This window comes from Tarenaya hassleriana, unplaced genomic scaffold (genome assembly GCF_000463585.1).
Source record: "Tarenaya hassleriana unplaced genomic scaffold, ASM46358v1 Cleome4, whole genome shotgun sequence".
NCBI lineage: Eukaryota > Viridiplantae > Streptophyta > Magnoliopsida > Brassicales > Cleomaceae > Tarenaya > Tarenaya hassleriana.
The window spans coordinates 3484008-3499603 of NW_010966881.1; the positions used below are offsets into that span (position 1 = coordinate 3484008).

At 36.1% G+C, this 15596-nt stretch overlaps 3 protein-coding genes across 4 annotated transcripts; all 3 read right to left on the bottom strand.

Annotated features, from left to right (window-relative positions):
- Window positions 1-161: 161 nt before the first annotated feature.
- On the bottom strand, window positions 162-3553 carry LOC104823752 (transcription factor bHLH7-like). 2 transcript variants are annotated; one of them, XM_010555457.2, is made up of 7 exons: window positions 2988-3553; window positions 2643-2738; window positions 2270-2392; window positions 1855-1920; window positions 1669-1734; window positions 1437-1514; window positions 162-558 (listed from the first exon to the last, which is right to left on the bottom strand). In XM_010555457.2, exons 1-7 carry the CDS (start codon window positions 3258-3260, stop codon window positions 325-327), a joined length of 936 nt encoding a protein of 311 aa, XP_010553759.1. In that variant the 5' UTR covers window positions 3261-3553; the 3' UTR covers window positions 162-324. The 2 variants fall into 2 exon arrangements, with proteins under 2 accessions (XP_010553759.1, XP_010553760.1); XM_010555458.2 differs by having other exon boundaries at window positions 2270-2389; window positions 2988-3552.
- Window positions 3554-5737: 2184 nt separating this feature from the next.
- On the bottom strand, window positions 5738-8177 carry LOC104823753 (40S ribosomal protein S3a-1-like). The gene is made up of 7 exons (XM_010555460.1): window positions 8069-8177; window positions 7888-7935; window positions 7346-7451; window positions 6693-6830; window positions 6414-6599; window positions 6119-6319; window positions 5738-6027 (listed from the first exon to the last, which is right to left on the bottom strand). Exons 1-7 carry the CDS (start codon window positions 8077-8079, stop codon window positions 5932-5934), a joined length of 786 nt encoding a protein of 261 aa, XP_010553762.1. The 5' UTR covers window positions 8080-8177; the 3' UTR covers window positions 5738-5931.
- A 194-nt stretch (window positions 8178-8371) lies between these two features.
- On the bottom strand, window positions 8372-13182 carry LOC104823754 (serine/threonine-protein kinase Nek1-like). Its single transcript, XM_010555461.2, has 15 exons — window positions 12889-13182; window positions 11715-11849; window positions 11571-11637; window positions 11428-11493; window positions 11283-11329; window positions 11159-11204; window positions 10992-11072; window positions 10861-10903; window positions 10724-10773; window positions 10549-10630; window positions 10302-10351; window positions 10137-10210; window positions 10002-10053; window positions 9490-9900; window positions 8372-9398 (listed from the first exon to the last, which is right to left on the bottom strand). Exons 2-15 carry the CDS (start codon window positions 11798-11800, stop codon window positions 8706-8708), a joined length of 1848 nt encoding a protein of 615 aa, XP_010553763.1. The 5' UTR covers window positions 11801-11849; window positions 12889-13182; the 3' UTR covers window positions 8372-8705.
- Window positions 13183-15596: the final 2414 nt, after the last annotated feature.

Here is a 15596-nt window from a genome sequence, read left to right on the forward strand (position 1 = left end):
GTCGTTTATTAATCTCTGAACATTCTAGAAAGAGGAGATTCATTCGCGATTGATTTCGGTCGAATATATATAGATATACATATATATATATATGTGTGTGTGTGTGTAACCGAAGTCATTCTACTACACATTTTCTTTATCTTAAATCTTAACAAAACATATTGCAAGAAGAAAAAAAAACTTCGTCTCCTTTTCCTTTTCTCATCCCGGTCCCTTAATTTTCAAAAAATTACATCTTTATCACGTAGGTATATAAAATTGATGCAAACATATCCCAAAGCTTTTTTTTTCCAGTTTGTCAACATTCTTTTGCACGATTTTGGGTTATAGAAGGTGGTTCATCTCGGGTTTGGGGATCATCGGCTGTTGATCGGAAGGTCGCAGATGCGTATTGAAAATCGTTGACGCTAACGATATCGGCATTATGCATAACTCTTTGGACTGAAGGAATTGCATCGCTGCACCGACTTCTTCTTCCATCAGTTTCGCAACCTGCTCTTCCGTACCATCGCCGGTCCATTTCTCCCACATCGGTTCGCTTGCCCCACCGTCATCCCCCTTGTATCCCAAAGCCGGAAAACAAAATCGAAGAAAATATATTTAGTTAAAAAATTCGATAAAATATGAACAATGACCACAGAACGCACAGATGATTAAATTCTGAAGAAGCAATCCTTATCTGCATACGTTTGATAGAATCCATAAAGTTGGGGTCTAATTGTAAAAAACATAAATTCTGGGTATAAACGACAAAATTAAGGTTCTCTTTTGTTATAAGATTATAGGAAGACAAGATCAAGTTATATATGGCTCCAAAGATTAGATGGCGAGAAAATCACAACACAAGATTTAGGTGTTAATTGCAACTTACAGGAGTATTGGGGCTAAAATATGGTTTATCAAAAAGTAAACTTTTTTTTAAAATTTAGGGTGTTAATTGTAACTTATAAGGAACCAAGAAAGGAACCAGGATTACTTGACCCATATAATTGATAAGTCATAACAAGATCCAACACCAAACAAGGAAAAAACAAAATGAATTCCTCTTCTTTCTTCTTCACCATATCAAGAAGCTTGGGGTTCAAATCGAAAAACATATCGTCAAATTCAGTAAAGAAACATGTAAGATCCTAAGACCCGAGTTTTTCGGGTAATCAGTCTCGTAGCGATAAAATCATATGATTGATTCGAAAGAGAATCGAGTTCAAAAAATTAGCGATAATCCGCAAACTAAAACATTATAGATACTATATTGTATCGATAAAAATAGAACGCTAAAGATTTCTTACCCAAAGCTAATCAACTTGGGTCCAAATTTTTTTCAAAACTTTGGTTTTCATGTCAGTATGCAGAATAAAAACGTTTAAAACCGGAAAGAAACGAAAATATTCGGCTATTAATAAAGAAAAAAAGGCTGGTTTTCAAGGTTAAGTTACCTTCACCGAGGATAATGGAACGCCGGCAACGAGCTGAGCCACGGCCCCGGTTGCACCCAATCTGCTCGTGCTCAAGACCTTCAAAAGAAATGTAAACCGGTTAGTGGTTAGCCATCGGTTCACTTTTGCGAGTGCATAAAAAGAAGAGAGAAAAAAAGGCTACCCATAAAGTTCTTATCAGCCAGAAACCCTAATATCTTACATGAAGTTCATGCATGCCGAAAGCAAGTACCTTTACTTGGAGACGAAGAAACTTAACGTAATCCACGATATCGTCAAGCATCGCCGCTCGATCCGTCTGCATAAGGGCAATGGCAAAAAGAAAGGATTGAACTTTGTTACAAAATCATAAAACCCACAAGTTTTTAAAAAACAAAAACAAAAAAAAAAAGGGTGAAGAATCGTAAGGACACGATACCTTGTTGCAAGTAGGAACCAACTCCTGCAATGCTTTCATTCTCTCGGCGATACGTTCTCTACGTAACTACATGGCAAACACACTCAAATCTCCGCCAAATTCTTGAATTCCGGATTCGGTTCGGTTTCTGTATATTCGTATTCGGGTTTTGTTGATAAAAATGCTAATTTTTAAAGGAAATTCTGTTTTTTTTTTAATGTTATTTTGTCCTAATTCTGTGTTCGATTAAAGTTTAGAATCTGATTATTTCAGTTTTTAGAAAAATAATCATTAGAAATTCAGTCGATACAAATGGTTCTATTTTGAATAATACTATATAATTATTCAGTCGAAATAATTATATAGTATTCAGTGTTGGGAATGGTTCTATTTTGGATAGCCAAAAAAATGTTAAATCATTAGAAATTCACATTACCCTTTCAGCTATACTGTGAGGATCAGTGGCTTGCCCCCGTCTCGCCCGTACACGTGGACGAATCGTCGGTTGATTTGCCGCCGGAGCGGCGGTTCCCGGCAGAGGGTGGCCGTGAAAATGCTGCTTCAAATTTCAACAAAAAAAATCACATAATCTGTTTTTTTTTTTAATTAAGAGAATAGTTTCATAGTCGATACAAATGTATCTTAAAGTACCACTCTCAAACAATAGTGGAATTCATAGTCGATCACGAAAGGAGACAAATTTATAGTGCATACAAAGAAAAAAAAGGAGGACAAAAAAGTAAATTTCCACATGAAAAAGCTGTGATGTGTCCTCCGTGGGGCACAAATGTCCATAAATAAATATGTACCTGGTGGAGTTGCGGCGGAGGCCGTGGACGGACCGCCGGAGATTGCAAATGTCCGTACGCCGGGAAATGCCCCGTCATCTGCAGAGTCTCTCTCTCCTGCAAAAAAATGTTAAGCGGGCTGACTGAATTACCCTCCCAGAACTGAACATATTACGAGAATGCCACGGCGGAAGAACAAGAAAGTGCTGCCAAAAGGCAAGAGACCATTTCAAGGAAAATGCAAACACGAGAGAAGAGATTCTCGATGGAAAAACCCTTTTCAGATTTCGATTCAGATTATTAAATAGTTTATGAACATGTGTGATATTAAATAAAACTTTTGTCCATATTTTTTTTAAGACTTACATTGATGATGGAAGTGGCATTGTCAGAGTCATTACTGTTGCCGACAGCGCCGAGGAGCCCATGATGTTCCAAGTTTAATCCAAGACCCATCATCCCTCCCATGCCCAAACCCCGGAAACCACCGCCGCCGGAGGCGAGCTGAAGCATCATGGGCATGGAGGAAGAGGAGCTGCCAATTTCTCCGCCTCTTCCGCCATAGCCAGGTGGTACGCCCAAGATCTGCTCAAAGAATTCGTCTCCGATCCCATCTTGTTTATGATGATTTCCCGCCATTGAATTTGGATGAGAAAATCTGCTCTGATGGTTTCAGAAACCCTAGAGATGGAACGAAAAGATCGGAGTTTGAATCTGCAGAAGTGGAGGCTGGAAGTTTTCAGCTGAAACCCAAGAAATTCATAAGAAACATGAGACTTCGAATCTATGGTTTTCTTCTATGAATTGTTTCAACAGAACCCTCCACGAGAAATGTAGAGGCTCGTGATCTTTATGGATCGGTTCTCAGTGGTGTGTTTAAATTAAAAAAACATAATTAATATAATATAATATAATATATATAGTATTATAGAAGTGAAGAAGATGGTGGGAATTGAAGGAATATATGTTTCAGAAGGAGAATTTTTGGTGGAGGGTATAAATAATAAATAAACGGAGGGATAAGGGGCAGAATGGGGATTTACGGGAAAACCGAGGGAGGGGTTTGGGTTTTGCTGGGTAAATGGGTGGCAGATCCGGAACCCGATAACCCGCAAAGTGGAACTGCGTGGGTTCCAATGACCATTTTATTTTATTTTATTTCTAAAAATATTTTTATGGCGAAATAATAATAATATGTTGTTTAAGAATTGGATTTAATTTACTAGATATTTTATTATTATCCTAATTTAGTTATTCTGAAAACGTATATAAAAAATGTAAGCTATGTTTTTTTTATAAAATAGATAGAATTAAATTATCTTAAAACAAATTGGCTTTAAATTTGGATTTGTAAAATAAAATTATCCCAAAAAATCACCTTTAACTTGAAAACCAGACTGTTCTAACATTTTTTAAATATCCAAAATTTAGATATCAACATATAAAAGTGAACTTCAAATCTTAATATTCAAAAACAGAATCAAATATTATAAACTCATCAAACATGCTACCGCCTTTATCTCCAGAATAAATTATCCAAAACAATTTTGTCTTCTTCTGTCGCATTATTTTTCTTTCTAAAATATAACCAAACTGAAGGGTCGAAATGTTTCCCGTAAATAAAATGCTAACAACGGTTAATTCGGATTTTAAAACAAAAGACTAATTGGTTGGTGGGGCTTTATGGCCATGGGTAAGGGTGTTTTGACTTGTGAGTGCCTTAATTTAATAAATCACTAAAGGATGTTTCTTAATAGAAAATTAAAAAGAATTTTGACAATTGGAGTGGTATTCCCTTAATTAATTACTCGCTTTTTAAAAGTTATGCCGAATAATTCATAAATATTTAAAACTATTATTAAAAGTTGGTAGATAATCCATATATATTCCTAAAGGAGATGATTTTATTCAACGGCAATCATGATAGCAAAAAGTCCATTATAGTAAACTATATTTTGTTATTGGAATATTATAATATCGAATATCCCATCCTCTTTTCACTTTTAGTTTGTTATGCCATCTATAAAATTAAATTGGGTTGGTAAATATAAATGCATTTATAAAATTCTGTCTTCTACAAGATTTTTCTCTAGAATTTGGAAAAGTTTTATAAAAATATACACAGAAACATTAGAAAAAGCAAAGCGGAAAGAAAAGTTCCGCGTACAAAGAATCAAACACAACATCACTTATAATTCGCCCATACCCCAATTGTTTTGTCCTCTTTCTTAAATGATTTTTCAATTGCTGAAAAAGAAAAAGGTAATTTTTCACTAAAATAGCTAATTTTCTTTTTGTAAATGTTTATCACTTGTAAAAAAATTAATCTAATAATTAAATAATATATAATCTTATTCAAATTAAATTAGATATAAAAGTTGATTTGATAAATATTTTTTAAAAAATTAAATTAAAGGAATTGAAGAAAGTATTAGAATAATTGGAAAACTTTAAAATATTTTTTATATGAAAATAAATATAAATCAAATTTGAAAAAAAATATATATAAAAACTGAAAAATATATTTAAAAAAAATAAGTTTGAATATAATACTAATCAAATTTATAAAAATGTCCACCTATATTTTTCAATGTTTATCATATTTTTCTTTTCATATTCTTAAAATCAAAACTTTCTTTTGTTGCGTAGTCTATTTAGGTAAGAAATTGTAACATGTAGTAGGTAGGGGACCATCTCAAAGGTAGTGTTATCCAATTTTGGAAATAATAATGACTCTGCCTGAATATCACAAAATTTGACATTATTTCATATTATTTTCATAATGAAAAATGTTTGCAAGTGCTATGACCTCCAATCTCACGTAATTTCCCGTCCGAATGATTAATTTTCTCGAAAATAGCGTACTGAAATCTAATCCAGCAGAATTAAAATCTATTTATATTTAAATTAAGTTTAATTTAGATACTCAATTAAAATAAAAAAAATTTATAATAAAATTGTGTTTAAAATAAATGAAAATTTAATACAAAATCAAATAGATATGAATTTAAAATATATTAAATTAGAAATAATTAATTTAAAATAAAAACAAATTTTGAAATCTTGATCGACCCCATTTTCACGACCGCCTAGCCTAGTCTAACCGATCGGGCCCAAAAAATAAAGACTCGAACCTTAAAATATAAGTCCATTAAAAATTCAAGCTTTCGGACCTCGGGCCACAGGACGGGCGGGCCGGAGCGGTCAGGCTTTCGAACCCAAAACTTAGAAGTCATTGACAGCAAATCTCAAAAAATCCCAAATCAAGAATATCACATTCCCAGAAAAACAAAAAACGATGACGTCATCCTCAAGCTCCGATGACCTCAGTCGGCTCCTCCGCCATGGATTCATCCGCCGGCCTCTCGACCTTCACGCCAACGTCCTCCGAGTAATCTCCATGGACCTGCACCCGACACACAATTTATCGATGATTCCATCGTTTTCGACGATTCGTGACCAAAACTTTCAGATTATAAGATGAAAATTCAGTTCACCTCCATCAATTTGCCGAGATCGAATTTGGGTGCCTTCAAAATCTTGACTTTCCTGATGAAAACGTTCTGGAGAGGGTATATGCTCTGTGTGGCCTTCTCTATCTCCCTACCAATGGCCTCGGGGATGAACTTGGCCACGAGCTCTTTCAAGTCGCATGATGAAGCTTCCTTAACCATGATTTCCCTCATCTTTCTACGGATCTATACGACATGTATTACACGGGTCAATGGACATATCGATTCAGACGTGGCTCGATCATGAGAGGGAGAGAAATGGTAATGGTACAGTACTAACCTGGCGAATTTGGCTGGATTGAGCATAGCAGGTTCTCTTGACTTGGTTTGCCCGCCTCTTGGTGAAGGCGATACAGAACAATCTGAGGGTGTAGTTATCAGTGGTTTTAACATCAACATGAGCCTCGATAAGCGTTTGCCACTTCTTCACCAAGGACCTAAGCTTGTCAGTGGTGAAGTCCATTCCCTATGGCCATTATGAGAACAGACCAGTTAAGTTGGTGCATTGGTCAGAATGAGAAAAGATAAATTCTTTTCATGGTAAGATGCGATTTGTTACCCAGAAGTTGGTGAGGACGTTTCTTCCCTGAACATCCTCGGCTCTGAGACGGATCTTCCTGTAGGCGTTATCCTCATCACCTTGAAGATCAGCTAGAGAAATCTCAAAGACTCTGTGTTTGAGCCCCTCAGATGCAATCTGAAAGAAGGTGAAACAGGTAAAATACAGATATATCGCAAGTGGTGCAATTACATTCCAGAATGCCCAGTGATATTCAGGAAAATCATTTGGCACTGAAAAGTAAAAAGGGTAAAGCATGTGTTTGTTTGTTACTTTTAAAATCACAACACGACACCAAGTCAAGAACAGAAACAATCACATGTTTGAAAATTATTTTAAAGAATACCCAATGATCCTCGTGCATATCAAATAACACAAAGTAAATTAACATTCCAAAAGACAAGGTTAATGCATTTTCGGTTGCTTTAAGTTAACGTCATTAAACACTAATTTACAAAGACAGAGAACCCATTCGGCAATTGGCATTAGAGTATGCAGCAGAAACCGATATTACTTATGCATCCGTAAGTCTGTAACAACATCGGATGCATTAAAAATTCAGCTAATCCCAAGAAGTCCAACACACCTCACGTGGGAAAATTCACCAATACAAGACACAGTCAGTCACACAGGAACAAAAATCTTAATTGTACCTTAGTACCCTGTGTTCTGGAGACAAGGGTCTTCCCCACATTCCTGACACTGAACACAGATGGTGCCTTGATGTCATACCAATCCTTCTTTGAGAAAGGGTCAACTCTGAAACATATGGACGAATGGAGAACATGAGATTACTAAGTTCAACAAACAAAAATCATGAGAATAGGTAACAATTCAGAAATTGTAACCACCACGATCTAAGGCTCAAAATCAAATATATTCATAAAATAAAGTACCTAAGATTCAAGAAAGAGTATTGAACTTAATAGGTAGAAGAAGCGACATTTAATTTCAAGAGTATATAAACAGGGTATTCACATGTCAGAAATTTAGGACAGGTCCAAGCAATATACACAGATTTGTTATTCATAGACAGAAAATCAAAGCATTCATAATCCATTCGTTTCGCATTGGCAGAGATTTATCTTTCCAACTCATTCAAAGATTAAAAAATCAACACATTAATCGAAAACTATAACTTTTGTTTCGTAATACAATTGTCGATAAAAAAGAGAGTCTAAAATATTTCACTCACATCTTCTTCTTCCCTCCTTTCCTGCCCTTTGAGATCCTCTTGTTCTTCCTGTGAATAAAACGAGATCCAAAAATCAAATTAAAAAAAAAAAGATAGCATACAGATAGAAAGTAGAATTGCATAGAAACAATGGATCGAAATCATCCATTCAAGTATCTAAAAGAGAGGACGACGAAGTTACCCGACCGCCATTGTTGCAGCTGCGAAGGAGAAACCCTAAAAGTCTGAGCTTCTTCGTAAGCAGAGAGCAGCTGCGCCTTAGGGTTTTGTTTTGTTGGCTTTAGAAATATTTTTTATTATTAGTTAAATAAATCTAAATGAAAATACTTTGGGCCGTGGCCCAATAATAATAATAATAATAATAATAATAATGTAACAAAAAAAATAGTATTCATAGCTTATTAAACAAACTACACTCGGAATCACAACATGACTTATTAGAATCGATCGGACTTGGACTGATTATAAGTTCATGTTCCTCCGGTTAACAAATCATAACCGAACTTAACCGGATCAATTAATACAAATAAAAAACAAGCGGTTCGGTTCAAGAGAAGAGCGTATGTCAGATTAACCCTACAATACAACTTGAAGTATTCCTCCTCTAAAACCTTAAACCAAGTCAGGCATAAACCAAAACCAACTCTACCAGAAAATAACCGAACTAAACCGAGAGACTATACCGAGCCCTATGAAGATTAGTTCCTACTGTTGAACATACAGAGACATGTAACTCTTTAACAGTCTACTTGGCGATTTTTGGGTAAGTTCGGTTAGAAACGAACCAACGGCAGCGATACCTAAGGTGAGATCAGAGATCAGTCGCTGTCGGGCTTGGCATTGGCGTTCTCCTTCAAGCTTTTGGCGATCCAAATCGCGGTTTCTCGGGGCGAAACCTTCTCAGGACCGAAAGGCTTTAGCAGCACGTTGAGTTCGTCGTATCTTTCCTCCACTAACAATCTCGCGCTGAACTCGAGTAGACCCTCGAGAGCTTCGGCCCGTTGCCTATACGAAGTCGGGTCAAACCGACGTCTTCTAGTACCCGAGGATGCAGTACATGTAGTAGTCCTGCTCGAGGCACCAGCCGTTGCATTCTGATCAGACGATGACCCATCACTCCCGTTTTCTCCTAACATATCGAGTTGGATTCCTTGCCAGGTCGTGTCTGTAATTCCTGACTTGCACGTCTGAACCGTGCATTTGTCTTTTGTTATAGAGCGGTCGTTCACAATGTCGCCTCGTGGTGACCCGTTTGAGCCTTTGGACGATGTTTTCCTATGCGTCGGTAGGAGGAATAAAATGTCATGTTCGTACAAGGCTAAAGGGAAAACGGCTACCTTGTCGACCCGTGGCTCGTTAATGGAAACTTCCGGGGACTTAACGTTCTGTAAGATGCCGAATGTAGGGTTATAACCCACGGTTTCTTGGGAAGTCATCTTCCTCGAGAGAGGTAGAGAAGCTCGACGAGCTAAAGGAGTCATCTTCTTGGTGGTACCACCCGAAACCGGGTGCTGAAACATAAACCAACAGAACATTAGAAAACCGACAGGTAAAAATCTAAGCCTGGACTGCGATATTCGGGTGAAAATTCGTTATCATTACCAAGTCGCGATTCCTTCCCGTTTCCCCGAATCTTCTTGCCGACACCGGAGTCTTTTTCGGGGCGTACTTTGAGGCCTTGGAAACACTGGAAGCAACAGGCTTACATATAACTGTTCCATCGTCGCTGCTTCCGACGGATACATCCGAGATCCCACGACTGATACATTTGATAGACGACATGGAATCTTCCTCGGCCTCGGGGTTCAAAGCTCTGTCGTTCCTCAGCGACGAACGCCGTCTTTCCCGAAAGGGAGGACAAGTAACAGCGGGTTCAGAAAACCGCGTTTTTTTAATGACCTTCTTGGATTCCGGCCAGTGTGGTGGAAGCGTGTTGCGTCTCGGGTTATTGAGCCTCAGATTGACATCGAGAACGTAAGGCTGAAGATGCGGATGTCTAAGCAAATCCGAGGCCTACAATAATCATATTCATTGCACAGCTAACTAACACAAGCAACGGAAATTCCAGTTTACAAGCAATGTTTAGTGTCTTGGGTTGGTAAAGTTATACGTACAGATGGCCTGAGCTCCGGGTTTTTCCGCAGCATGCTTTTGACGAGACCTCGGCTGGAAAACAAAGGTTCGGAAAACGGCATAAGGAGAGAGTTGCAAGAACGAAGAAACTCGCGATATCTAAATTATGGACTCACAATGAACCCGAATATTTTGTCGGAAGGGGAGCAACGATCGACTTGTTGATCTTGTTTATAAGCGCTTGCATATCCTAATCACCGTAATAACGACAAAAAAGTATTAAGAATGGCTTAGAAATGGTAACAAGATCAGGTTTTCTTTCGGGTTATATGATAACTCACGAATGCTTTAAATGCCGGTTTAAGAGAAGTCATCTCATACATACAGCATCCTGCAACAAAAACAGGAACCGGAAAGTTAGATCGCCAGAATCACAATCACGGTACGACCATTTTTCAGCCCTTCGGATTAATCTATCGGTTGAGATGAGAGAGATAACGAGAATTAGATCAACGGTCTACATAGCATACGTTGTTTAGCTCGCTAAAACATACTATATAATCTCCTACCATATGGAGAACGACGTACCTAATGACCAGATATCGGATTTCGAACCGTAAGGTATATCGGCCAGAAGCTCCGGACACATATAGCTTGGAGTCCCGACAACCTAAAATTCGAAGGAAAGAAGAGATTCTCGGAAGGAAACATGGAAGAAAAACAAAGTGGCAGTTATGTAAATGGATGGAACCGAGTAACTCACAGAGGAAGTGAGATCATCAGATGTTAGAATCTTTGCAAGCCCGAAATCACCTGCATAGGAATCAATCACGAGTCATTAAGGATATCGGGAGTTTCCGGAAAGAGATTTACAGAAGAAGGCTCGAAAGAAATGCTCACCGAGGCGTATATTTTGGTCCTTTGTCAAGAATATGTTAGAACACTGGATAAACAAGAAACAAATTTATTAGCAGATAGAAAATCCGAGTTGTCATGTTCGGGTTTTTGAGATGAGAACCCGGGATTGGTACCTTGACGTCACGATGAAGAATATGGTTAGAGTGTAAGTACTCGAGGGCCATCAGAAGCTGAACAAGCCACCTGCATAGTTTCTGAGGAAAAGAAAAAACACCGAAACAAGATTTAGACATACATAAAAGTGAGGGGGGGAAAACTTCCCGAATCACATTTTACAAACCTCTTCCGGAAAATGGGTACCGTTGGCTTTATTGACAGCTTCTGCCCTGTAAACATAACAAGACGGATGATTACACGAGAAACGATGGAAAAGCGGGGAAATAAAAGGGAAAAGGAGAGCTTACATGTCTCCTCCTTCGCAATAACCTATGATAATACACACATAGCAACCCTACGAAACAGCCGAGTAAAAGTTATAAACGGAGATTTTTCGAACCACAATGAATGAAAACGATACGAAAACTCAATAGATTCAAAGATCTGCCTTACCTTTTCGACCCACGAGTCTTTGTACTCCACGATAAACGGATTACGCATTTTAGAGATGAGCTCCATCTACATTAACACGGGAAAGTAACGAAACTGTTATAGCTGTATTAGAGAGCATGAAATGGATCACGTTTTTTCATTACCTCCTGACGAGCAGATCTTCTTGTCCTGTCTGTCTGTCGGGCAAGACGGATTTTTTTCAAGACATACCTAATGAAACCAAGGAATGATTCAGAATCTGTTGGTATACCGAGTTAAAAAAAAGAGCGAAAATTTGCTTAGCATACTTTTTCTTTTCGTGCTTATGTCGCACTAGAAGAGCTGAACCGAAAGATCCTTTCCCAATCTGCTCGAGAATCTCGTAATGGTCCATTGGTAAAGAGCCCCCCCAAGTATCTTGGTTATCTGCAACTTATTACTACCTGAAACGAAACATAAACACGTAAAGTTAGGAAATCTTCTTAGTTTCAAGAAAACAGACAAATGAAAACCAAGATTTGCCCGAGACACACGACATGTCCAAGAATGTAAAACTGAAAGGCAAGTCACACAAAACCGTGCAAGTAAACTAAATCTTTGATAGAAAACTGGTGAAAAGAACAGCAAACAACCATTAGATGTGACTTACAGTGTATAATCTCATTAGAGAAGAAATTGACTTCAGAGCAAGGAGTCAAATAACAGTTTTAACTTCAGAAAAACCTAACAACTCGTCTTACAAATACACATGCCCACACCACACGCATATACGTACACACATTTACGCATATATGCAAAGACACTAGAACAGTTGCAGAAAAGCATCCTGCATCATCAAAACGCTAAGAATATGCAATCAAAAGATACAATCGACATGAAAATATCGTTGTGCAAGCACATCTGAAGTTCGACATCACCAGAGAACAAGAATCATCCCCAACGTTCATAGTCTCATTTCGTGAATCAGCTTTTGAGTGTCCCAAAGCACTGTCATAAAATGCTCGAAGTCCTGTTTCTTGACATTTTAATCTAGTTCAAAAGTTCAAGTCAACGACTTTCAACCACAAATCTAAACGCTTTCTTTTATTTTCTTCTTGTGTTTTGCCTGGATCTGATGTTTATGACCGAGATTCGAACTAAGATGCTCGGTCGTAGTAAAAAAAAAATTCAAACAAATTTATTACAGACACAAGAAGGAAACATCATTTCTTGATTGTTCTTGTCCAAAACAGAGAGAATCCGACATTGATAATGCACAGATAGTGACCATGAAGAAATTGAAACTGGCTTCTAATTCCCAGCTAAAAATTATGCAGAATCCAGAGATCCCAGAGATAGGCCAAGCAAACAAACCCTAAAATGCAACTTAGCATTTACAAAATCCAAATGCAAGAAAACGAGAGAAAAATCGCAAATTTCGAGCCCTAGCGATAAAAACGAACCAAACCCAGAAATCCAAGAGCAGAAAAGAGAGATACTGACCTATGAAAGCTAACTAAGAAACACAGTGACAGCGTGAGACAGAAGAGAGAGAGGGGGCGGGGAGAAAGAGAGAGAATGATCAGAAGGAGAGAAATGGAGGCTTGAGCAAGTGGGGAGAGGCTCCGAAACGACAGCGTTTAGGGAGCATTAGGAGAGGAGGAGGAAGAAGAAGACGGAGAAGCATTAGCTGAAGTTTCTTCTTCTTCCTCTCCATGAGTGTGACTGTGTGGAGAGATAGAGGAAAAGGACAAATGTTTCTAGAGAGAGAAAGTGGGAAGAGATTAGAAGACAGCAGATTTAGTGCAATTAATGGTGGCTTTTTAGAGAGAGAAACGCGAATTGAATTTGCTAAATTATTACTATTTATAAAATTTATTTTATACATTTTTGGGGGTCAAAAAAGTATATAAATGGACCACACATGAATCTCACAGAAAGAAATTGAAGCAAAGATCATATTGAAGAAGCGAACTCAGTCATGGCTTTTGTTATTTTTGGTTAAAAGAAAGAAAGTGAGGTCAGGCTGAAAATAAATATAATAGGAGAAACTGCAAAAATTCAATATTTAAATGGAGATAATTAAAGTATAATGCATTTTATAAAAACAATAATTAATTGTATTTATATTATAACAATTTTTCAGTTTTTCTTATTAAAATTCTATTAAAACTTATACTATATATAATTTATTTGATAATCAATAAATTATTAATAATAAAATAATTTTCAAATCTATGAATATAAATCTTATTTTTGTCTTTTAAGCATTTAAATAATTATCAATCAACCAATAAATTTTTCATTTAAGCAAAATTTTATTTTTTGAAAAATCAGTTATTTTTTCTCTACGACCTTCGAACTCAAATTTTGGAAGAAAAAAATCACTAAATTTTATTCTAAAATTTAAAAGAAAATGTATGTTTTTACCGTGAAAACTAAAACAAGAATCTTCAGATATTTTCTTTTTCATCATAAGAGTTGAAATATATAATTGTTTTCCGGCAAATTTCAATGGGGATCTTTCATTCCAATAACTATATATAAAACCATTTTATAATCGATATTAAATCCTCGAACTATTTCAAAAAGCATGTAAAATCTTTTAACGGGAAAAACAAAATATGTGCTGGTATATAATTAATTCAAATGCATGTGTATTTGTGTAAAATAAATTTTGAATTTCTTGAATTTTCTAGTTTTATGACTCTGGATAATAGGATAAAATATGTAAAGAACGAAATCAAAAGTACTATTACCATTTATTTATTTATTAAAAAAGTTTCCGATTTTAGGATATTAAAAATAATGGTTGAAAATAGACAGAATGCGACATGGTGGGGCCCTCAGTTACTTCGCTTGACCTGAGAACCTTGTTGCAATACGTCTTCGATCACGAGGGTTGTGCCCGACAAACCTTACGTGAAATGTTCTAAATACCCTCATTAGATTCTCAAAATCTCCAAAAAGCCATACCATTTATTCAGTTTGATTTGATTACTAGGCTTGGGAATATGCTCATTGATCTGGTAGGGTTGTAACGTACCAAACAAAATAAAACCGATTAAATTGTATAAGTACACTTTCAGTTTTTATTAATCCATTCCATACGAATAAAAACTGGTGAATTAAATCTGATTTCAAATTATCCGGTTTAGTATTAAAAAACTAAACAAACGATAGATTGATGTGTGCGTATGTATGTATGTATGTATGTATGTATGTATGTATGTATGTATGTATGTATGTATGTATGTATGTATGTATGTATGTATGTATGTATGTATGTATGTATGTATGTATGTATGTATGTAACACTATAACAAATTAAATTACATACCAATCCAAACAGATAAGAAAATTAAAGAAATCCCGCGTAACTTAAACTAAGATCCAATGTAAATTTAAATCAAATTTAATTATGCATAAATCTATTAAATTTAAAAATATGGACAATCAGAACGCTAAACATATAAAATAAAATTATATTTTCAAATGAATAGAAATCTTTATAAGAAATTAATTATAATGTTTCAAATCATTATTGTATTCTTTTTTTACCGCCTTTTGAAGTTACAACTACATTTCGTCTAATAAAAAATAAGAAGAGGAAAAACATGCGAAAAAGAATTATATCGTAACCTTTTCTGTGCAGAAGTCATTTTTTGTCATTTTATTTTGAAAGGTTGGCACAAAAACATACAATTTCTTGAAAATTTCAAAAAAGTATATAATTTCTTCCTTATAAATAATTACATTCTTCAAATACTTAAACAGTATATAAATTTTAAAAATATTATCAAGTTTCAATTAAATAATAATTAATAATATTTATCCAAATCCGTCGGATATAACTTGACACTTGCGGAGTCATTTCAAAGAATATATTGTTTTTGGATCCTTGCTTTGATTAATTTGAGTTTAGAGATTTGGAAAATGGTTACACGTGGTTCTGTTACAAAACAAATTTCAATCGAAAAATAACGCTTATAATTTAGGACATATATTTTCAGTTTCTCTTTCTTTATTTATTAAAAAAAAAAGACTGGTGCATCAGTGAACCATGTACAAACCGACGCCACATTCACCCGGTTTAGCATCTAAACCGAGTTTATTAGTTATAAAAGGAGGAGATGGATGCCCTAATTTCCTAATTTCTCTACCATTTTAGAGAGAATAAAGAATAGAGAGAGAGGGGGGGGGGGGCGGGG